The sequence below is a fragment of the Dama dama genome, chromosome 18 (assembly GCF_033118175.1).
Source record: "Dama dama isolate Ldn47 chromosome 18, ASM3311817v1, whole genome shotgun sequence".
NCBI classification, from domain to species: domain Eukaryota; kingdom Metazoa; phylum Chordata; class Mammalia; order Artiodactyla; family Cervidae; genus Dama; species Dama dama.
The window spans coordinates 96,939,470-96,965,468 of NC_083698.1; the positions used below are offsets into that span (position 1 = coordinate 96,939,470).

The window sequence follows — 25,999 nt, forward strand, 5'->3', positions numbered from 1 at the left end:
AAGCCAACTTTTTCACTCTCCTCTTTCACTTTCATCAAGAGGCCCTTTAGTTCTTCACTCTCTGCCATAAGGGTGGTGTTATCTGCATATCTGAACTTATTGATATTTCTCCTGGCAATCTTGATTCCATCTTGGGCTTCTTCCAGCCCAGAGTTTCTTATGGTGTACTTTTCATATAAGTGAAATAAGCAGGGTGACAATATACAGCCTTGACGTACTCCTTTTCCTATTTGGAACCAGTCTGTTGTTCCATGTCCAGTTCTAACTGTTGCTTCCTGACCTGCATGTAGGTTATTCAAGAGGCAGGTCAGGTGGTCTGGTATTCCCATCTCTTAAAGAATTTCCCACAGTTTATTGTGATCCACACAGTCAATGCTTTGGCATAGTCAATGAAGCAGAAATGGATGTTTTTCTGGAACTCTCTTGCTTTTTTGATGATCCAGCAGATGTTGGCAATTTGATCTCTGGTTCCTCTGCTTTTTCTAAAACCAGCTTGAACATCTGGAAGTTCACGGTTCACATATTGCTGAAGCCTGATATTGAGAATTTTGAGCATTACTTTACTAGCGTGTGAGATGAGTACAATTGTGCAGTAGTTTGAGCATTATTTGGCATTGCCTTTCTTTGGGATTGGAATGAAAATGGACCTTTTCCAGTCCTGTGGCCACTGCTGAGTTTTCCAAATTTGCTGACATATTGAGTACAGCACTTTCACAGCATCATCTTTCAGGATTTGAAATAGCTCAACTGGAATTCCATCACCTCCACTAGCTTTGTTCGTAGTGAAGCTTCCTAAGGCCCACTTGGCTTCACATTTCAGGATGTCTGGCTCTAGCTGAGTGATGACACCATCGTGATTATCTGGGTTGTGAAGATCTTTTTTGTACAGTTCTTCTGTGTATTCTTGCCACCTCTTCTTAATATCTTCTGCTTCTGTTAGGTCCCTACCATTTTTATCCTTTATTGAGCCCATCTTTGCATGAAATGTTCCCTTGGTATCTCTAATTTTCTTGAAGAGATCTCTAGTCTTTCCCACTCTATTGTTTTCCTCTATTTCTTTGCATTGATTGCTGAAGAAGGCTTTCTTATCTCTCCTTGCTATTCTTTGGAACTCTGCATTCAAATGCATAAATCTTTACTTTTCTCCTTTGCTTTTTGCTTCTCTTCTTTTCACAGCTATTTGTAAGGCCTCCTCGGGAGCCATTTTGTTTTTTTGCATTTCTTTTTCTTGGGGATGGTCTTAATTCCTGTCTCCTGTACAATGTCATGAACCGCCATCTATAGTTCATCAGGCACTCTGTCTATCAGATCTAGTCCCTTAAATTCATTTCTCACTTCCACTGTTTAATCATAAGGGATTTGATTTAGGTCATACCTGAATGATCTAGTGGTTTTCCGCACTTTCTTCAATTTAAGTCTGAGTTTGACAATGAGGAGTTCATGATCTGAGCCAGAGTCAGCTCCCAGTCTTGTTTTTGCTGACTGTATAGAGCTTCTCCATCTATGGCTACAAAGAATATAATCAATCTGATTTCGGTGTTGACTGTCTGGTGATGTCCATGTGTAGAGTTTTCCCTTGTGTTGTTGGAAGAGGGTGTTTGCTATGATCAGTGCATTCTCTTGGCAGAACTCTATTAGCCTTTGCCCTGCTTCATTCTGTACTCCAAGGCCAAATTTGCCTGTTACTCCAGGTGTTTCTTGACTTCCTACTTTTGCATTCCAGTCCCCTATAATTAAAAGGACAGCTTTTTATGGGTGTTAGTTCTAGAAGGTCTTGTAGGTCTTCACAGAACCATTCAACTTCAGCTTCTTCAGTGTTACTGGTCGGGGCATAGACTTGGATTACTGTGATATTGAATGGTTTGCCTTAGAAATGAACAGAGGTCATTCTGTCGTTTTTGAGACTGCATCCAAGTACTGCATTTCGGACTCTTTTGTTGACTATGCTGGCTACTCCATTTCTTCTAAGTTATTTCTGCCCACAGTAGTAGATATAATGTTCATCTGAGTTAAATTCACCCATTCCAGTCCATATTAGTTCGCTGATTCCTAGAATGTCGATGTTCACTCTTGCCATGAAGGCCAACCTCCTTTATTTCCTCTATAAGTAATCTGTAACCATCATTTTAAATTATAGATAAGAAAACAAGTCACTAGACAATGGAGTAATTAGTTTACCATGCTACTTACAAAGAATAACTGCTAGGTATTAATAAATGCAGCTACAGAAAAGTACCAGGTAAAGTTAATCATTACCCATCAGTTGATAATTAAAATCTCAAAAGTAAGCTGCTTTTTTGTCTTACTCATAAAGATAAAAATAGGACAGTACTTACCCCCTCAGATAGGGAAATAATCAGAATGTTGACAATATGTGGGAAAACAGGCACTTTCATATAATGCTGTTAGAAATACTAATTGAGGTAAGATTTGGAGAAAGATCTTTTTCCAGCTCCATCAAAATTCAAATATATATATTTATATATATCCACCGACCCAACAATCGTTTCCTACAGATGCATTTGTATGTTTATGTGCATGTATACAGATGTTTATTACAGCATACTTTATCAGCTTAAAAAAAAACTGGAAACAATTTTCAATAGGATCTTAGAAAACAAATTATGATTTATTTGTGCAATGAAAGATTATATAGCCATTTTTATGTATTTTTGTTTTTTAAAGAACTCTATTGAGGTGAAATTGAAATGCAAAGAGCTGAACATAAAGTGTAAAATGGGGAAAGTTTTGACATATGTACACACCCATGAAACCACCACAATCAGGGGAATAAACATCTCTAGTATCTCCAACAGTCTCTTTAGGCCCCTTTAGAATCTATCCCTCCTGGTGCCCAAGCCCAAGCCAAGCACTGATTTGCTTTCTATCCCTAAAGACTAGTTTGCATTTCCTAGAATGTCATATAAATGAATTTACATAGTATGTGTGCCTTTCTATCCATTTTTAAATAGTAAAGTGAAAATATAAATACCGATGTGGGAAGACATCCATATCAGATAGTTATCTTCAGGGCTTTTTTGCTACCACATGAAGGAATGCAATTCAAACTTACCAAAGAAAAAAAGATACAATTTACTGACTCTCATAACTGGAAAATTCATGGATAGATGAGACATGACTGGACACAGCTAATCAAATGATTTATAAAAGGACTGAGTTCTCCCCACCCCCTTTCTCCATATGGTGGCACACACAGTCCAGGTTAATCTATTACTCATGTTTAGTAAGGACAATCACAGAGAAAGGCTTCTATCTCTATCAATCCCTGCTTGTCCCTTTATGGGCCATTGCTACCCTCATAATAATCAGTGTCCAATGAACAAGATACCTTGATTGGTCCCCTGGGCACCATCCTTTTCCCTGTGCTGAAGGAGGTGATGTCATGTAACAGATAGCCACTCTCTGTGGGGGAAGGTGTTAAGGAGAAAGGAAGCTTGTAAGGATTTATTTTTTAAGTGACTTCTTCATGACTGTTTTATGTTATAATAAAATTCCTTATACAATCTCATAAACTGTAATACTTGGATAATAAATAATCAAAGGAAAGAATGCTCTGAAAAGCCCACTTGGAAATGATCCTTGGGGAAGTGATGAAGTAAATCATATACATCTATATGATGGATGCAGTGGCTAAATAGTCAGTATATATGTTTTGACAGAAGAGATCACCAAGACATAGTATGTGAATGAGATAAAGCTGCAGAATGATAAAAATATCATACAATTATTGCATTTTGCTCTTGGTGTGCTGAATGTTTGGAAGGAATCTGTAGGAAGGAGACTAGGACTGATGTGGTGGATATCAAGAGGCACTTCTGGTTTTTTCACTCCATAAATGTCGATGTACTTCTATAGTCTTTCATTTACAAAGAAGTCTTTCATTTCTTTACATATATTTATGTATTATATAATTTAAATTTATTAATGTAAATTACTAAAATAAAAACTTTTTAGAAAGACACAAGAGTAATAGAAGATAGATTGTAAACAGATAAACCAAGTGTTAAAAATAAAAATAAGCTAAGACAAACTATTAAAATGTTCATAAAGGACCATCATAAAACCAAGGTATAAAGTGTATAAGCTAAAAAGAAAATAAGACAATGACAATGTAATTAGAATTAAAAGGTAGATGAAGAGACATTAAAAGTGATGAAAGGATTAACAGGATGAAATAAAGCAAATTAAAAGTTAAAAAAATACATAAGCAAATTTAAAGACGAGGGAATATTTTTGTAAAAAAAAAAAAAAAAAAGTGTATGAAGGTCACTGTCCAGAATCAAAAGCTCAGTATCTTATACCAAAGTAGTAAGAATTCCTTACTTCTAGAATTTCAGGAAATGTTCTGATGCATATTGTTTCAGAACACTTGAAATTTATTGCAAGATGTCCCCAGCAGGATTGTCTTAAAGACCAAGGGCAGAAAGAATTCCAGCTCCCCATAGGTGGGATGGCCTCCAGCACCTGCCCAGCTCCTCTGGGACATTTGCAGTGATGTCCATAAATCTCTGAAGGGCTCCCACTGCTGGTCCCTCTCCCTAATCCCAAGCTTGATTCACCTACTACTATTCCAAATGTCTGTTTTTTGTTTGTTTGTTTGTTTCTGTTATTTCAGATCTTTGACTTTTCTTTCACTGAAGAAGAAATGAAGGAAATTGAAGCCTTAAATAAAAACATCCGCTTTGTGGAAATGCTCATGTGAGTTCTGGGGGATCATGAATCAGTTTCTGCCCAGTGGTGCTGGGCTGTCAAAAGTCAACCAACAGGCTCTTAGGAATCAGGATCATGTCCACAGGAACAAGGGTAAAGGCCGGTGGGCAGCATGTACTGAATTAGGAACGTCGTACAAACCTACATTTTTATTTAAAAGAAGACTTCTGGCATTTAGGACATTTCCATTGGTTAGGTTAAGGCATAACAGGCTAAAGACAATGAGGAGAAATAAGTCACTGTTTTCATATGTTAACACAACGGTGGCATATTCAAACAACGTATTTATTTCTTTCTTAAAAATCAAAGTGGGCACAAATTAAAGCAAAGCTGTCAGCAAGAACAATTCTTGGGAAAGAGGCATGAGAGTGTAGCAGAAAGAGCACCAAGTTGGGAGACAAGAAACTTGAGTTTTAGATAAATGTTTGCCTATAAGAGTTGGAGTATCTGGTTTACCTAAAGAAACTGAAAGTGAAAGTGAAGTCGTTTAGTTGTGTCCGACTCTTTGCGACCCCATGGACTGTAGCCCACCAGGCTCCTCCATCCATGGAATTTTCCAGGCAAGAGTACTGGAGTGGGTTACCATTTCCTTCTCCAGGGGATCTTCCCGACCCAGGGATGCAACCCAGATCTCCCGCATTGTGGGCAGACGCTTTACCGTCTGAGCCACCAGGAAAATTGCCTGACTTCCCACAGAAAAATTCCTTCAAAGCGTTGCCAAGTTCACCTATCAACAGAAATAACCCTTTAATCTCTGAATATCACAGAGCCTTAAAAATTAAAAAAGAATATAGTTCATGCATATATGCATGTATATATTTGTGTACACACATACCTTTTTTTCTTAATCATTATTCATTAATATTTCCAGTTCTTGAAATCATATGGATACTAATCTTATTTTTACAATCTTCTCTTTAAGTGAGCATTTTTTAAATGCTAATTAAAATTGTTCATATAGTTTGGGCACTTATTGGTCTCACTATTTTTCATGAGTCAGAAACTGCTCACTATGCTAATACTGAATTTCTAAATCAATTTCTGAATTAATAAAACAGCTTTCTAATGTGAATTTTCCAGGGGAAGAAATTAATTGACATCAAAAAGCACCTCCTAGCCTCAAGAACAAAAAAGTAAACATAAACATGTAACTAACAAACATTTATAGGTTAATTAACAGGTCTCAAAGATAAACTATTTCTATTGAATAAATATCTAAATTAAAAACAGATAGTAAGAGACAGCAAATCCACCAATGTGCTGCTATTTTTACAGTTGGTTGGTGACATTAATTGGTTTGACATTTGACATTTTTAATATATAGTTCTAGAAACACTGTGAAAATAAATCATTGTACCAGGAAATAACTAGAAACATCAGCAAGGAGAAGCAAAGATTGATTAAAAAAATATATCATTTAGAAATGCTGGGTCATGGTTCTATTTTTCATCTGGGTGATCTTTGAGAGCCTTTTGGTTTTGTTTAATATTTTATTGACAATTTAAAGCACATAATACTTACAGAGAACTAAATTTTAGATGTGTTTCAGGACAGGCACACACACTCCTGTCCTTTTATAGACTGTTTCACCATTCTTGCCTGAAGAATCCCATGGACAGAGGAGCCTGGTGGGCTACTGTCCAAAGAGATGCAAAGATTGGGACATGACTCAGCACACATACACACACAGCCTTCCTCTACCCACCCCCTACTCCACACACACAGCTACACCAGAGCACTATCTGGGGCTTCAGTAAAAGGCGATGGCTTGAGAGGAGCCATGAACGGAAGCTGGGCACAAAATAGAAATGGAATGAGTAAGAGAAAAGAGGGAGTGGTTGGTGAAATTATCAAAGGATGCTAGTAATACACACAGATGTGCAACATTAGAAGTGAACTTTTTCCCTTTGGGGGAATTGTTTTGGCAGGTGGTGTGACCATCCTGAATACCCATTCCATGATGAATACTGACTTCAGAGAACTCCACAGCAGATATTTTACCTTCTACGTATGCTAGGACTTTGTGTTGGTGGTTGCTCCAGCCATGGAAATGGCTTACTATCCTCAGATCAAGTGATGATACAGATATTTAACTTGTGTGCAGTGTTAGCGACTTTGATTTAACTATGTGTGGCTGGGGTAGGGGGGAGGTTTAAATCTATTGAAATAATGCTGGAAATTATCAGCTAATGTTTTATTAAATCAGTGTCTTTTGGGTTTCAGACAGAAAAACATTAGGCTTTAGAAAAGACTTCAGAAGTAACATATGAGGATAATAACTCACGAATTTGGATACTGCTGCCATGGATAGTCTGAGTTCTTCAGCTGTTAACAGGGCAAGAAGAGGATAGAGAGATAGACCATGCCAGTGTGCTGGCAGTGGGCTTGATGATTTGAACCACTGACTGTAATATAGACACACAGTCAAGTTAAGATCCACACATGCACTATTAACAAGGAAGTGATTCACCTTGTCCTGAGTAGAGAGAGAGGGCTAAGTATAGTAAAATCTTAAAAGAGCTAGTTTAACACCTGAGCAGTTAACAAAGCCATACTGATTGGTTGCTGTCTGTTTCTATCCAGTGTGTTTGTGTAGCTTTTATCCAGCTTGAGAGATGGATAATTGGTGGTTCTCTCTTGCATGCTTCAAAGGACCTGAACTTCAACAAGCTAGTGATCCATGATACCACTGCCTATCACTCTTGCCCCCATTCATTATACAACCGCCATTGTGCAAAGTGACTTGAGACAACCAATAGAAATAAAACTCTGTTTTATAAAGTAGTCCACAGACTATTATTTCAAAATAAGACATATAGAAAGCAAGTGTTAAGAAACATATTGAAAGAAGAGGCTTTGTAAATTCATTAGACTTAAGACTTTGAAAGTTATTGGGAAAACTGAATTTCGAGAAAGTAGCGAGTTCAAAAGAACACTGATAATTTTATTGTATGTAAATTTTTAAGTGAATAAAAAGATTATTAAAATTCCATAGTAGAGATATACTTATTTTCAATCTACCCAGAGCAATATATTTTATTCATATAGTCATTCTCACAGAGCAAAAGAGCTCTTTATTATGGGAGAAAATAATAGCAAATGAAGAAACAGACAAAGGATTAATCTCAAATATATACAAGCAACTCCTGCAGCTCAATTCCAGAAAAATAAATGACCCAATCAAAAAATGGGCTAAAGATCTAAACAGACATTTCTCCAAAGAAGACATACAGATGACTAACAAACACATGAAAAGATGCTCAACATCACTCATTATCCGAGAAATGCAAATCAAAACCTCAATGAGGTACCATTACATGTCAGTCAGAATGGCTGCTATCCAGAAGTCTACAAGCAATAAATGCTGGAGAAGGTGTGGAGAAAAGGGAACCCTCTTACACTGTTGGTGGTAATGCAAACTAGTAAAACTTCAAGACAAACTTACGTTTGTCCAAGACCAATTGCTTATAGGTAATCTTCTATGACCTGAAGACATACATTTCTGAGGAATTATCACTTTAAAAAATTGATCTTTACTTATTGTTTCCACTAATTCTAAAATTAGTACTTACAATGCTGTTCTGTGGGAAATAGCTTGTTCATAAGAAATAATAAAAATGATGATTTATTCAGCCCATGAATCTCTATTTTGTTTCCTGAGGTGGGAGGTGGGGGGATCTTCTGAATTCATTTAAATTAAAGACCTTTGATTGAATTCCTACTGTACATTTAGCACTGGGAAAATAGGGAAGAAAAGGGAATACTATAAGGAAAGAATAGAAACTCAATTCCTGATCCCTATTGTCTAAACTCTTCAAAATAGTTTAGGGGACTGGTGTGGAAGAAGAACCACACTTATCACACCAATTTTTAAAGGTAAGCATTGGAAAAGAGCCCCACTATTTGTCTGGGAAAATGTATTGGGTTGTCCAAAAATTTCATTAATATTTTTCTATAACATCTAACGGAAAAATCCAAATGAACTTTTTGGACAACCCAATGCTTCTAGACTGAAAGAGGGAATCCCCTCTTAGTCTAAATAGAAATAGAGGAAAAAAGACTTGGAGACAGAAAACAGATCAGAAAAGAGTGATGGTCTACAGGAGTTTCTGCATGTCAATTCTCCACTCACTTGACTCCTTCCCATCTATTTTGGAATAAATTGCATCCCCCCCAGAATTTATATGAAGTCCTAGCCCTCAGTACCTCAGAATGTGACCTTATTTGGAAATAGGATCATTACATATGTGATCAGGTAAGATGAGGTCATAATGGAGTAGGGAAGTCCAATATGACTGGTGTCCTACAAAAAGGGGAAATTTGGAAACAGACAACACACAGAGAGAGCACCACCTACAGACGGAGGCAGGGATCAGGGTGATGTTTTTACAAAGAAGTCCAGCAAACAGCAGAAGCTAGGTGAGGGGCGTAGGCCAGATTCCCCCTCAGCGCCCTCAGAAGGGACCAGCACTGCCAACACCTTGATCTTGAAGGTGAAGTTCTGGCCTCTAGAACTGTGAGACGATAAATTTCTATTAAATGTCTCTGGTTTGTGCACTTTGTTCAAGCAGCCACAGCAAACAAATATACCATCTCTCTATCAAGTTTCAACCTTTCAAGCTGACAGCAGCAATAAAAATGGCTTTCGTCAATGCTTAACTGAGCTCAAATATTGATGACCCATGTTTTTTACCTTCTTGGGGACCTTTGCAACCCCAGAGATGTTTGTTAATCCAAATCAATCTCTTTGCTAATCAGAGGTCTCTAATGGAGTATGGAGTAAGATAAATCAATAGTTATACAACCTGACTGGAAAAGGAGAGGAGGCCAAGACCGTGTCCACTGATCCATAAAAACACATGGATGGGAACAGCAAGGACACTCTGCCCCAGCCTGCTAAAAGCTTTTTGTTTGCCCATGACTAACTGTTCTCCCTGGAGGACCTCCCCCAGGCACTATCTTCCATAGATAAGGATACAGAGGTTAGTGGAAGAACACATGAGAGGCACATAGGCACCAACCCCAAGTCTGCAGGCTTCAGCACTGTGACGTGTTGCACAATTCATGACCACAGTTATGGGAATTCAAAGGTTGAGCTACATTATATTTCCCAGATTACAAATTTCCCTGAAACTCCCTTAAAAGTTTCACCTCTCACTGGGTACTTCAATTTCTGACCATTGCAGACTAGTAACTAAATCACTGCACCTTGTAGATCTCTGGTCTTGAATGTGAACCCTTCCTGAATCTGAACTGTACCCATCATGTTTCTACTTCCAGATACCAAATCCCCAAGTTTGCACTTCTCTTGAATGGGTAAGGGGGGCAGGGGAGTGATTGATAATCACAATCTCTTCTGGACATGGACATTTTAGCTGGTTTGAGAGCTGAGATGCAGAATATGGTAGAAGGGAGTGGACATGGTCTTGACAAAATTACATGAACTTTGTAGGGCCCCCATTAAATCTGGCTATTGGTAAATTTTTCTACAAATACTATGTGGCATCTATGTATACTATGTATACTATGAGGGCCCCTTTAATGCTGTTTTGGGGATTGTCAGGAAGAGACAAAATTGCCAAAGGAATTGGAGCTGGGTAATCCTCACTTTAAATCTGGCTGAGGTTGGTCACATGTTGGTCAGAGAGGAACAGCTAGTGGAAATGACTGAATATATGTTTTTAAACTGTGTTGCTATTTGATATGTACTATTGAGCATTTTTGTATTAACATTTATATATAAGACTATTCCATAGTTTTCTTTGTGTATACTTTTTAATTAGCTTTTTAACTAACTTTAAACAATTAGTTTCTTTTTAATTAGCACAATTATCAAATTGTGCTCCTTTCATTGTCAAAAAGAGAGCAAGATTTTCTTTCATGCACTCCACTCTAGAACAAATTAAATTTAAATTATTTTTTTCTTAAAGTATAGGTAGAATTCACTTGAGAATTGCATCTCTGTCAATAGGGAACCTGTACATTTTCTGTATCATCTCAAATCAATTTTGCAAATTTATCTTCTTCTAAAATTTATCAATGCCATATATTTAGCAAATAGAGATATATTTGTTCATTTAGTCAACAAGTTATTTTGTGTGCCACTCTGGTAGGCTCTGTCCTAGGCAGTTGGGATATTTCAGTAAACAAAAGTCCCTAAGAGATCTGCATAGCAAGATGGCAGAGTAGAAGGATGTGTGCTCACTTGTTCTTATGAGAACCCTGGAATCATGATTAACTGCTGAACAACCATTGACAAAGAAACACTGGAACCTACCAAAAAAGATACTCTACATCCAAGGACAAAGGGGAAGCCATGACCAGATGGTAGGAGGGGCACAACTGTGATAGAATCAGCAGCAGAATACACTTTCTTCTCAAGTGCACACAGAACATTCTCCAGGCCAGATCACATCGTGGGTCATAAACTAAGCCTTGGTAAATTTAAGAAAACTGAAATCATATCAAGCATCTTTTCTGACCACAACAATATGAGTTTAGAAATAAACTATAAGAAACTGTAAAAAACACAAACACATGGAGGCTAAACAATATGCTACTAAACAACCAATGGATCACTGAAGAAATCAAAGAGGAAATTGAAAAACACCTAGAGACAAATTAAATGAAAGCACAATGTTCCAAAACCTGTAGGAAGCAGCATGAGCAGTCCTAAGAGGGAAGTTTATAGCAATACAATCTTACCTCAGGAAACGAGAAAAGTCTCAGATAAATAACCTAACCTCACATCTAACAACTAGAGAAAGAAGAACAAACAAAACCTAAAATTAGCAAAAGGAAAGAAATCATAAAGATCAGAGCAGAAATAAATGAAATAGAGACAAATAAAACAATAGCAAAGATCAATGAAACTAAAACCTGGTTTTTTGAAAATATAAACAAAATTGATAAACCTTTAGCCAGGCTCATCAAGAAAAAAAAGAAGAGGACTCAAATCAATAAAATTAGAAATGGAAAAGCTATAACTGACACCACAGAAACATAAAGGATCGTATGAGACCACTGTATGTCAATATAAATCACTGTATGTCAATAAAATGGACAACCTGGAAGAAACGGTCAGATTCTTGGAAAGTTATAATCTCCCAAGACTGAACCAGGAATAAATAAAAATATGAACAGACCAACCACAAGCACTGAAATTGAAACTGATTTAAAAACTTCAAACAAACAGATGCCCAGGATCTGATAGCTTCACAGGTAAATTCTATCAAACATTTAGAGAAGAGCTAACATCTACTCTTCCAAAACTGCTCCAAAAAATTTCAGAGGAAGGAAAACTCCCAAACTCATTCTAGGAGGCCACCATCACCCTGATACCAAAACCAGATCACAAAAAAAGATACCACAAAAAAAGAAAATAACAGTCCAATATCACAATGACATAGATGCAAAAATCCTCAACAAAATACTAGCAATCTGTATCCAACAATACATTAAAAAAATCATACACCATGATCAAGTGGGATTTATCCAGGGGATGCAAGGATTTTTCAATACCCACAAACCAATCAGTGTGATACATCATATCAACAATGACCAAAGAATAAAAACCATATGATTATCACAATAGATGCAGAAAAAGCTTTAGACAAAATTCAACACCCATTTATGATTAAAAAAAAAAAAAAAACTCTCCAGAAAGTGGGGATAGAGGAATTTATCTCAACATAATACAGGCCATATACAACAAACTTACAGCTAACATCATACTCAATGGTGAAAAGCTAAAAGCATTTCTGCTAAGATTAGGAACAAGACAAGGATATCCACTCTTGCCACTTTTATTCAACATAGTTCTGGAATTCTTAGCGATGACAATTAGAGAAGAGAAAGAAATGAAAGGAATCCAAATTGGAAAAGAAGTTAAGCTGTCATTGTTTGCAGATGACATGATACTATACAAAGAAAATCCTAAAGTTACTTCAAGAAAACTACTAGAGCTCATCAATGAATTTGGTAAAGTTGCAAGTTATGAAATTAATACACAGAAATCTGCTGCATTTCTATACACTAACAATGAAAGATCAGAAATAGAAATTCAAAAAGCAATTACATTTACCATTGCATCAAAAAGAATAAAATGCCTAGGAATAAACCTACCTAAGGACACAAAGATCTGTACTCCAAAAACTGTAAGACGCTGATGAAAGAAACTGAAGACAACACAAACAGATAAAGAGATATAGCATGTTCGTGGGTTGAAAGAACAATATTGTCAAGATGACTGTATTACCCGAGGCCATCTACAGATTCAGTGCAATCCCTGTCAAATTACCAACAGCATTTTTCTCACAACTAGAACAAAAAAATCTTTAACTCTGTATGGAGACACAAGAGACCCAAAATAGTCAAAACAATCTTGAGAAAGAAAAACACAGCTGGAGGAGTCAGGCTCCCTGACTTCAGATATACTACAAAGGTATAGTCATCAAAATAGTATGGTTCCAGCACAAAAACAGAAATATAGATCATTGGGGCAGGATAGAAAGTGCAGAAATAAACCCACACACTTATGGTCAATTAATCTATGATGAAGCAGGCAAAACTATACAAAGGAGGAAAGACAGTCTCTTTAATAAATGGTACTGGGAATACTGGACAGCTACATGCAAAAAAAGAAAAATAGAAGATTCTTTAATACCATACACAAAAATAAACTCAAAATGGACTAAAGACCTACATATGAGACTGAACACTACAAAATCATAGAGGAGAATATAGACAGAATATTCTGATATAAATCCCAACAAGATTGTTTTTCAATCCATCTCTCAAAGTAATGGACATAAAAACAAAAATAAACAAATGGGATCTAATTAAACTCAAAAGTTCTTGACTAGCAAAGGAAACTATTAAAAAAATGAAAAGACAGTCCACAGAATGGGAGAAAATATTTGCAAATGATATGACCAACAAATGATTTGTCTCCAAAATGTATAAACTGCTCATGCAGATTATCATCATCAAAACAAAACAACCTAATAAAAAAACGAGTGGAAGACCTAAATAGATATTTCTCCAAAGAAGATACACAGAAGGCCAACAAGCACATGAAAAGATGTTCAACATCACTAATTATTAGAGAGATGCAAATCAAAACTACAGTGAGATATCACCTCATACCAGTCAAAATGATCATCAAAAAATCCACAAAGAACAAATTCTGGAGAGGGTGTGGAGAAAAGGGAACCCTCCTACATTGTTGGTGAGAATGTAAATTGGTACAGCCATAACTGGGAACAGTATAGAGCCTCTAATGAAAATGAGTTAATGCAGAAAACAGAAGTTATCAATTATTTCTTCAGTATGAGTCAAGAGAAAATTGCTCTGATAAATAACAGACCACCACTGAAAGATAGAAGTAATCCAAAAGATTAAATTAAGCTGGTAATCTACTCTCCTTCTTGTCCCAAGTTTCTTGAAATAGCTAGGCAGAGAACCAATTAAATAGAGCATATCTATAGCACCTCTAAAATAAAGAAAGGGTGCCATCACTGAACCTCAAATCCTTAAGATTAGAAAGTTGAAGTTATTGGATTGACAAAGAAGTAAGAGTAGATAACTGTAGCTGGATGTACTTGCAGGAAACAAGTGCTTCCAAGATAATAGCAATTTTAGACATGCTTCAGATTTAGAGTAAAACAGAAATAATAGAAGTTCCCGTGACTTCATACCTGATAGGGCTCTCCCATCCATATAAACAGTTCTGAGAGACTCCCAATAGCCTTGTTTGCTCCTCAGGCAGAAACCTACTTCTTTTCATCAAAGTGAATACTATTCCAGTTAGAGAGCAGGTATCACAACATGGAGCCTGGAGAAACAGCTCACAGCCCGAAAAACTACAAAACATCACACAAAAGGTAGGATTAAAAAAAGAAAAGAGCAAACCTGATTTGGGCATTTACTTTCAGGATAAAGCTATGGAATGGGGGGTGGGGAGAAGAAGTGATAATAGAAGGAGGATTAAAGGCTACCCTAGGCTACATGAGAACCAGTGTATTATAACTGAAGCAGAACAGATCTTGGACCTCAAAAATATTCCACTTTGTCATAAGAATTATTTTGTGCTGAAAGCAACTGAGAAGCAATAGACTTAAGAAAAACTTCCTGTCCTCCTCCTATTTGCCTAAAAGGAGGACATAAACTTACAAAGGTGTCGCTCCACCCCCTCTACCAGGAAGAACGAAAGTTAATTGCTAGGGAAAACTTTAGATCTTTATCAATCTGAATATGGCACCAGAGGGCTTCTTTGGTGGTTCAGACGGTAAAGAATTTGCCTGCAATGCAGGAGACCCAGGTTCAATTCCTGGGTCTAGACGATATCCTGGGATAGGAAATGGCAACCCACTCTAGTACTCTTGCCTGGAAAATCCCATGGACAAGGAGCCTGGAGGGCTACAGACACAGAGTCACAAAGAGTTGGACATGACTGAATGACTAACACATGGCACCAGAGGAATTTACACAACAAGCTTTGCTAACTAGACTTTATCTTCTGTTAGTCTCCCATATATTTATCTTCCCACAATTTGCTGTCCCTAGAGACTCAAAGCCCTTTTGTCTTAACAGTTCTCTAATAATGTATTATTCCTTGGTTAAGAAACTATGTACGGGGACTTCTCTGGTAGTCCACCTTGCAAAGCAGGGGACATGGATTCTATCCCTGGCCAGGCAATTACGCCCACTTGCCACAACTACTGAGCCCATGGATGCTGCAACTAGAGTCCGTGTGCTTCAATGAAGATACCTCCTACCACAATAAGACCTAATGCAGCCAAATTAATTAATTAATTTTTAAAAATGAACAGGAAAAAAAAATCAAACTCTGGGAGATAGTGAAGGACAGGGAAACTTGGTGTGCTGCAGTCCATCGGGTTGCAAAGAGTTGGATACCACTGAGCAATTGAACAACAAGGGAAAAAAAAGAGGTTATGTAAGACCAAATTCTAACTAAGCCTTTGAGTTACTCATCTCCCTTGTGTAACATGTGTAAATACACATGTTTGTAAATGTGTTTGTTTTTCTCTTGTTAATCTGTCTTCTCAGTCCAATCTACAGGACTCTAGCTGGAGAACCTAAGATGGGTAGAGGAAGAAATTTGTCCTTGCCTATAAGATTATTGAACTTTGGTGCTGGAGAAGACTCTGGAAAGTCCCATGGACTGTGAGGAGATCAAACCAGTCAATCCTAAAGGAAATCAACCCTGAATATTCATTGGAAGGACTGGTACTGAAGTTGAAGCTTCAATCCTTTGGTCACCTGATGCAAAGAGCCAACTCACTGGAAAAGACACTGATGCTTGGAAGGATTGAAGACAGGGGGAAAAGGGGATGACAGAGGACGAGATGGTTGGATGGCATCATCGACTCAATGGACATGAGTTTGAGCAAACTTCAGGACATGGTCAAGGACAGGGAAGCCTGGTGTGCTGCAGTCAATGGGGTCACAAAGAGTCGGACACAACTGAGCAGCAACTGAACAACAACAATAAGACTATGTCAGGTAGTAGTTGGTAGTATCCTTTTAACAAAGGAGGCAAAGAAGCCAAAGGCAAGAACAGACCAGTTGTCTCCTCTTGCCAACTCCACCTGCCTTCTAGGCAAGAAGCCTCTGACAGAGAAGTTAAACACTAAGGTGAACTATGAAAAGTTGAAAAATAAAAGCAGAACACAGTTTACATCAGCAAAGAAGACAGTCACAGGGCTTTGCCTAAAATGACCTTGAACAATCAGTAGTCCAGGAAGCAGAACCAGATAACTACAAGGCTCCAAATACACTGTTGACGTTCAAAATTCCAGGAACATCCTTCAAGGGTGTGCAGCATGAAAAGGACGGTCCTGTGCAGGGGTGTCATCAGTCACACTGCACCTAACTGTTACAACATCAATTTCCACCACCCCCATTCCCAGGCTTTTTAAACACGAAACTGAATTCTGACTGGATGGTAGACCCCACCAGGAATGCCTAACACATATATCCTCTGGAATAATTCCCCAAACACAGATTTTTAGGGGTTTCCTTGATAGCTTAGTTGGTAAAGAATCCACCTGCAATGCAGGAGACCCCGGTTCGATTCTTGGGTTGGGAAGATCCGCTGGAGAAGGGAAAATGCTACCCACTTCAATATTCTGGCCTGGAGAACTCCCTCGACTGTATAGTCCATGGAGTTCCAAAGAGTCAGACAGGACTGAGCAACTTTCACTTTCATTTGGGCTTCCTTGTGGCTCAACTGGTAAAGAATCCGCCTGCAATGTGGGAGACCTGGGTTTGATCCCTGGGTTGGGAAGATCCCCTAAAGAAGGGAAAGGCTACCCACTCCAGTATTCTGGTCTGGAGAATTCCATGGACTGTACAGTCCATGGGGTCACAAAGAGTCAGACACAACTTAGCCACTAAACCACCATGCAGCGTAAAAGAACAGCTCTGTGCTAATACCTCAGAACCCTACACATATCCACTGAGGCAGAGACAAAGCTTGACCTGAAGCTGATCTGAGTCTTGACCGAACATCCTGGATCCTCTGAAAACAAGAGTGTGCTAGAGGCGTGTGAGGAGGTGCCACCAGGCCATTTCTCACTTACTTCCCTATCAATCAAGGAGAAGCCCACAGTGAGGCACTGTCTCATCTTCCCCCCGGTTCTGATGAGGTCGGAGGCCTCAGACGCAGCCTCTGGCATCCAGTGCAGACTATCAAGTGCATCAGCAGCCACACAGCAGTGGCCCTTCTGCAATAGGATGGACCATCATTCATGCTGCAATCATCTGGACCCTTTTGTTTTGCTGTTGTCCTACTCCAGAGACTAAAGGAAGGAGGTTGCCATTATCACAGGGACAGAGAAGCTGATTTTTTTAAACAGAGATTATGCTACTATAGTCAGAAAAAAGTCATTAAAAAAACCCCAAGGGATCTGCTGGTATATAATTACATCTTTGTTTCTTTAACTGATCAATATTCCTAATATACGGATCAGCAAATAGACACTACTTCCATGTGACAGTCTCCTCCTTTGTCACCACTGCAACTCTAGCTTGCACAAGGGGTGGCAAAATTTCCCGTATTATAAATATAATTTGTATGCACTGTCTCTAAGGGGAAAATGTCTTGCTAAAGAAGGTAAAGATTTCTAGGGATTTTAACAAGTGGTGCTGGGAAAACTGGTCAACCACTTGTAAAAGAATGAAACTAGAACACTTTCTAACACCATACACAAAAATAAACTCAAAATGGATTAAAGATCTGAATGTAAGACCAGAAACTATAAAACTCCTAGAGGAGAACATAGGCAAAACACTCTCCAACATAAATCACAGCAGGATCCTCTATGACCCACCTCCCAGAGTATTGGAAATAAAAGCAAAAATAAACAATGGGACCTAATGAAACTTAAAAGCTTTTTCACAACAAAGGAAACTATAAGCAAGGTGAAAAGACAGCCTTCAGAATGGGAGAAAATAATAGCAAACGAAGCAACTGACAAAGAATTAATCTCAAAAATACACAAGCAGCTCCTGCAGCTCAATTCCAGGAAAACAAACGACCCAATCAAAAAATGGGCCAAGGAACTAAACAGACATTTCTCCAAAGAAGACATACAGATGGCTAACAAACACATGAAAAGATGCTCAACATCACTCATTATCAGAGAAATGCAAATCAAAACCACAATGAGGTACCATCTCACACCGGTCAGGATGGCTGCTATCGAAAAGTCTACAAGCAATAAATGCTGGAGAGGGTGTGGAGAAAAGGGAACCCTCTTACACTGTTGGTGGGAATGCAAACTAGTACAGCCACTATGGAGAACAATGTGGAGACTCCTTTAAAAAGTGGAAATAGAACTGCCATATGACCCAACAACCCCACTGCTGGCCTACACACTGAGGAAACCAGATCTGAAAGAGACACATGCACCCCAATGTTCATCGCAGCACTGTTTATAATAGCCAGGACATGGAAGCAACCTAGATGCCCATCAGCAGACGAATGGATAAGGAAGTTGTGGTACATATACACCATGGAATATTACTCAGCCATTAAAAGAATTCATTTGAATCAGTTCTAATGAGATGAATGAAACTGGAGCCCATTATACAGAGTGAAGTAAGCCAGAAAGATAAAGACCATTACAGGATACTAACACATATATATGGAATTTAGAAAGATGGTAACGATAACCCTATATGCAAAACAGAAAAAGAGACACAGATGTACAGAACAGACTTTTGGACTCTGTGGGAGAAGGCGAGGGTGGGATGTTTCGAGAGAACAGCATCGAAACATGAATATTATCTAGGGTGAAACAGATCACCAGCCCAGGTTGGATGCATGAGACAAGTGCTCGGGCCTGGTGCACTGGGAAGACCCAGAGGAATCGGGTGGAGAGGGAGGTGGGAGCGGGGATCGGGATGGGGAATACATGTAAATCCATGGCTGATTCATGTCAATGTATGATAAAAACCACTACAATATTGTAAAGTAATTAGCCTCCAAATAATAAAAATAAATGAAAAAAAATAAATTAAAAAAAAAAGAAAAAACTAAAAACAGAGCTACCATATGATCCAGTAAATCCCAGTCTTGGGCATATATTCAGAGAAAAACACAATTCAAAAAGATACTCATACCCCAGTGTTCACTGCAGCACTATTTACAATAGTGGAAGCAAACTAAATGTCCATCAGTAGAAGAAATAAAGGAAATGTAGTTCATATGTACAATGGAGGATTACTCACCCATAAAAGAAATGAAATAATGCTATTTGCAACAATATGGATGGACCTAGAGATTGTCAGACAGAGAAAGGTAAATATCATACGATTTCACTTAAATTAACTTCCTTCCTTTTTTAAGACTCAATCATACTTCATTGTATGGCTAGACCTTGTTTTTTTAATCTGTTCATTCATTCATTGATGGGAACTTGAGTTACGTCTACCTTTTTGCTATTGTGAATAATTCTGATCAACAAGACTGTACAGCTTTCTGTTCAAATCGCTGCTCTACCCAGAATTAGAATTGCTGTATCATATGGTAATTCTTTGTTTAATTTTTTGTGGTTCCTCATCTTGGTTACAGAGTTTTCTATAGAAGCTGTACCATTTTGCAGTCCCACCAGCAATGCAAAAGGGTTCCAATTTTCTTGTTTGTTTGTTTGTTTTCCCTCCTAATGGCTACAAAATGGTGTCTCACTGTGGTTTTGGTTTGCATTTTTCTACTGATTACTGATATCGAGTACCTTTTCATGTGATTGTTGGCCATTTGTATATCTTCTTTGAACAAATGGGTATTAAAGTTCTTTATTTTTCAAAAAAAAAAAGAAAAGAGAAAGAGACACGTGTACCCCAATGTTCATTGCAGCACTATTTACAATAGCTAAGACATGGAAGCAACCTAGATGTCCATTGGCAGACGAATGGATAAGAAAGCTGTGGTACATATACACAATGGAATATTACTCAGCCATTAAAGAACAAATTTGAATCAGTTTTAATGAGGTGGATGAAACTGGAGCCTATTATACAGAGTGAAGTAAGTCAGAAAGAAAAACACCAATACAGTATATTAATGCATATATAGGGAATTTAGAAAGATGATAACGATGACCCTATATACGAGACAACAAAAGAGACACAGATGTAAAGAACAGACTTTTGGACTCTGTGGGAGAAGGTGAGGGTGGGATGATTTGACAGAATAGCATTGAAACATGTATACTATCGTATGTGAAATAGATCGCCAGTCCAGAGTCGATCCATGAGGCAGGATGCTCAGGGCTGGTGCACTGGGATGACCCTGAGGGATTGGATGGAGAGGGAGGTGGGAGAGAGGTTCAGGATGGGGAACATATGTACATCCATGGCTGATTCATGTCAGTGTATGGCAAAAACCACTACAATATTGTAAAGTAATTAGCCTCCAATTAAAATAAATAAATTAATTTTTTTAAAGTTTCCCATATTATAAATATAATTTTTGAGGAAATATATATCTTATCTACCTCTGGAAAGAATTAATAAACTAGATTATTAGAGTTATTAAAATTTAATGGAGAAAGTTTTTATTCCAATTATCCAATAAAACATTAATATATCAAATAATATAAATCTGAGACGAAGGTAAAGATTTCTAGGGATTTTTTTTTTCTTTTTTATGCTTTATATGCACTGTCCCTAAGAGGAAAATGTCTTGCTAAAGTGGGAACAGAAAAATATGTTTTAAAGAAGCTTATGATCATTGATTACTTGGTTACTTGGAAATATGTCAAGAGCAAAAACTATTTTTAAAGAACTTAAAAATTTTAATATCTGACACACAGTTACACATAGGGAAAAGTTTTATGTTTATTTTTATAAAGTTTTTTTAATCCAAGATGACACCTTGGATAAATTAGACTGGTTTAACCTTTTGGTTTAGAAATAACTATCTTGGGACTTCCCTGGTGGTCCACTGGCTGTGCTCCCAATAAAGGGGTCCTGAGTTCGATCCCTGGACAGGGAACTAGACCCCACATGCCTCAACTAAGACCTGGTGCAGCCAAATAAACAAATATTTAAAAAAAGAAAGAAAGAAAGAACTCTTTTCTCTGATTTTACCAGTATAAAACTATTTAGCATATTTTCTTTGGTTTATTTTCTAATAAAAAGAGCTGGTTAACTTGAGTTTTTTAGATTTACTCTACTAATTTGAATGGACAATAAGCCAATTCATATAAGATTATAAAATATTAAAACTGTCAAAATAAGTTGAATTATAATAGATAATTCTTTATAAGAGGAATTCTTGGAGTGCTATAAATCTTACAGGCTTAATGTGTCATAAATTATAATATCCAAATCCTTAGTTTTAAGTACTTAAACTAATATTAATTGTATTAATTACAGACTCATCTTTGGATACCTGAAAAATTACTAAGTAAGATAAAGACATGAGGCATTGGTCACTAAACAGATTAACTTACCCTCTCTTATTTTTACAAAAATTACAGAATGGTGATCAGCAAATTCAAGGACGAAGATGCCTTTAAATGAAAATATACAGGACTATTTTTGCCAACTTAAAACTTGATAAGATGATAGTGTGGATAAAAAATTGTTTCTCACCATCCACCTCTACAGGGACTAGGTCACTAACCACTGCAGTCACTGACTCTTCAACACACCCTGAACAGAGTTCAGAGAGGAGATCAGCAATGAGGCACTCTGTGCTCTGGGAAAAGTGGCTGAATAGGCCTTCAGATATGTTTTCAAGAAAAGATTTTATGAGCCCAATTTCATACATCTCTGAATATCTAGAAAAGCACTAACATTATTAACAGAGACATCTGCTCTTGGTAACTAGCAGCAACCTTCTGCCAAAATGTGTGCTTGATTGCCACACCTATCCCCTTTCACTAAAATCACATATTTCCTATTGAAAATGGCAATTAATTTGAGTTTTCTAGATTTCCTCTACTGGCTACATTCTCTCCCCACCTACCTCTTACCTCCAGAAAAGTTCCTTAGAGATATCGGAGAAGCTGTCTTCCGGGCTGTAGTCTTCATTTTACCCCAAGTAAAACTTAACTCATAACTCTCACACCGCGTGCTTTTTTTTTTTTCTATTGACAACAGATAATTAGTAGTCATGGACAAACAGAGCTACTTAGTTCTTGTTTTTTCTCATTTTAATTTTCCCTGTCAATTGGATACAAAATTTGGCAGCTATAGGTGAAAATCTCAAAAGCCACCTCTTAAAAGCCAGATCCTAAACAGACCTTCATTTCTTAACAGGTATTATAGCAACCCCCAAACTCTGGGCCTTTCCAACTGTGATAAGCCTCTTTCACTATTAATTTATGAAAGTCAAGTTTATGGTTTAGAGTAGTAGCTTCAATTTAAACTCTAAATTTGGGAATTCCCTGGCAGTCCAGTGAGGACCAGGTTCAATCCCTTGTCTGGAAAATAAGATCCCATAAGCCACATGGTATGGTCAAAAAACCTAAACTTTTCTCTTTCTAATTTGTCTGATACTAAACTCTGAAGGACTGATGTTAAAGTTGAAGCTTCAAACTTTGGCCAACCTGATGTGAAGAGCTGACTCATTGGAAAAGACCATGATGCTCGGAAAGACTGAAGGCAGGAGGAGAAGGGGATAACAGAGGATGAGGTGGTTGGATGGCATCACCGACTCGATGAACGTGAGTTTGGCAAACCCCGGGAGAGAGTGAAGGACAGGGAATGCTGCCATCTTGTAGTACATGGGGTCACAGAGTTGGACATGACTTAGGGACCAAACAACAAAAAAATATTTTATTTAAAATATTATGCTACTAACAAATCATTCCATTCAGATAATTGACCCAAGCATGCCACATTATCAGAGGTTAAAGAATTAACATCTATGCTTAATAGTAGATATTATGCTTTTAAAGTTGCTTATGAATTTGCCATGCTACAAAAATAAAGACATTTTCTATGTCTTTGTGAAACCAAATAAAACTATTGGAGATAGTCCAACATCCAAAAAAACACATTATTAAGCTTAAAACCACTGAAGAAAATGCATTATCTATTATTTTGCAAACAAATAACTTTTACTGATTTGGATGCAAAAGAAACTAAACATTTATAGTCAATAGAAAGATAGTTATGTACTCTAGTTTCTGGAAGGAAAAAATTACTGATAAAATCTTGCATTATTTGTAATTTTCATAAACCCCTAAAAAGCTGAAACTATAGCATGAGACCCAAAACCCCTACCTAATGAACCATTTGAACATTTAAAATGAACTTCATTTTATTGTTTCAAGTTTTGATGTACATTTTAATAATTACTTATAAATAAATATTCTGATTGAAATTAAGTCAAACTAAAGAGCCTCTTGATGAAAGTGAAAGAGAGTGAAAATTGGCTTAAAACTTAACATTCAGAAAATTAAGATCATGGCATCTGGTCCCATCACTTCATGGCAAATAGATGCGAAAACAGTGGAAACAGTGACAGACTTTCTTTTGTTGGGCTCCAAAATCACTGCAGATGGTGACTGCAGCCATGAAATTAAAAGACTGTTGCTCCTTGGAAGAAAAGTTATGACCAACCTATACAGCATATTAAAAAGCAGAGACATTACTTTGCCAACAAAGTCCATCTAGTCAAAGTTATGGTTTTTCCAGCAATCACGTATGGATGTGAGAGTTGGACTATAAAGAAAGCTGAGTGCTGAAGAATTGATGCTTTTGAACTGTGGTGTTGGAGAAGAGTCTTGAGAGTCCCTTGGACTGCAAGGAGATCCAACCAGTCCATCCTAAAGGAGATCAGTCTTGGGTGTTCATTGGAAGGACCGATGTTGAAGCTGAAACTCCAATACTTTGGCTACCTGATGCAAATAGCTGACTCATTTGAAAAGACCCTGATGCTGGGAAAGAACAACCGCAGGAGGAGAAGGGGACGACAGAGGCTGAGATGGTTGGATGGCATCACCGACTCATTGGACGTGGGTTTTGGTGGACTCCAGGAGTTGGTGATGGACAGGGAGCAGTCCATGGAGTTGCAAAGAGTCGGACACGACTGAGTGACTGAACTGAATAAAACGTCAAAGTCAATACTGCCCAGCTTCTAAAGAAGCTTACTCTAGCCCCAATGATAATGAGATCATATTTCAAAATCTCCATAAACTCTCACTACATTAGATTGTTATTAAAGTTCCCTTGAGACTTGGCTTGCACTCTCTGCTGACAGATTCCACATTGATGCATTCTGATCTCATTGAGTATTATTATTTTATTAAGCTAATTTATGTGCTCAGTTATATACCCAAGAGCTGCCAGCCACATATCCAAAAAGTAAACCAATAATACACCTCTACAGACTAGTTTAGACATGTTGATGAACTGTGAGGACATCAGGTTAAGTGAAATAGTCACAAAAGACAAATATTGAATTATTTCACTTAGAGGAGGTACCTAGAACTGTTAACTCACAGAAATAGAAAATAGATGCATGGTTGCCAGAGGACTGGGAAGAGGGACGTGGCAAAATGGGGAGTTAGTGTTTAATGGGTACGGAATTTCAGTTTGCGAAGATGAAAGCTCTGGAGATGGATAGTGGTGATGGTTGCACAACAATGTGGGTGATACCCATGAACTGTACATTTAAAAGTGGCTAAAGTGATAAAGTTCATTTTGTATTTATTATACCACAAGAAGTTAAAGTAGATGGAGAGAGAAGAATTTAAGATTCTACAAACTGGCCACACAAACGGGCTAGGGACCTGACCTTGAGACCTACTAAGAAGGCTTCAGAAACAGATCATGACCAAAGCAAACAGTTTCCCATGAATTCTGTAATTTGAGATTCTCTGATTGAAGATGACATTGGGTGGGACTTCCCTGGTTGTCCAGTGGTTAAAACTCCAAGAGATGTGGGTTCAATCTCTGGTTGGAGAACTAAGATCCCACATGCCATGCAGTCAAAAAAAAAAAAGACACTGGGTATAGACTGTGTTCTGCCAAAGCCTTCAAATCAAGACTCACAACCAGTATATAGGATTTACATTCAAGCTTAAGTATAATAATCATCTCACCTTCATTTCCTTTCAGGTTAACCCTTTCTATGGGCAACACTACCACTTTTCAACTATTAAATTTGCTCTTCAACCTTCCAAAGTTTCAGAAACAAAGCCTGATGTCAAAACTCATTAAAGAGGATCTAGGACACTGGATTTCACTGATTTCTGCAAGGATTCTACTCTGGTGAGAAGTTTCAAAAACTCCCAATGTATGGTCCATAATTTATTCCTGATGATGAATCAAATAATAGCTAAAATACTCCATTAAGACAGGCACATCAAAAAGAGCTTATTTAAACTTAGTGAAGCTACTTTTCTTGCTGAGCTTTATGTTCCCAATTTTAATATCTGTGGCTGTCCTCATCCCTTCGTGCTTTCCTCCACTAACTGATAGCCAGATGTGAAAATGTTGCTATATGGTCATTCCAGTATCCCAAACTGACACTCAACTGATAAGACTGTGTCTAGAAGAGACTAACACCTTTTGGACAAACCTGCTTCACTCATGCATTGGAGAAGGAAATGGCAACCCACTCCAGTGTTCTTGCCTGGAGAATCCCAGGGATGGGGGAGCCTGATGGGCTTCCGTCTATGGGGTCGCACAGAGTCGGACACGACTGAAGCGACTTAGCAGCAGCAGCAGCAGCTTCACTTGGAGTTCATTTTACCAGAAGGGGGAAGCTGAGAAATTTCTGTGA

General features: G+C 37.7%; 1 protein-coding gene across 2 annotated transcripts in view; it reads left to right on the forward strand.

The window, feature by feature from the left end:
• The window catches only part of AKR1D1 (aldo-keto reductase family 1 member D1), a 50,280-nt gene extending 43,578 nt beyond the window's left edge, over nucleotides 1–6,702 (forward strand). For both annotated transcript variants that reach the window (XM_061166425.1, XM_061166427.1), the window contains 2 exons: nucleotides 4,637–4,719; nucleotides 6,660–6,702. In XM_061166425.1, the coding sequence (XP_061022408.1) occupies nucleotides 4,637–4,719; nucleotides 6,660–6,702 (126 nt within the window). The remainder of the gene's footprint in view (nucleotides 1–4,636; nucleotides 4,720–6,659) is intronic.
• Nucleotides 6,703–25,999: the final 19,297 nt, after the last annotated feature.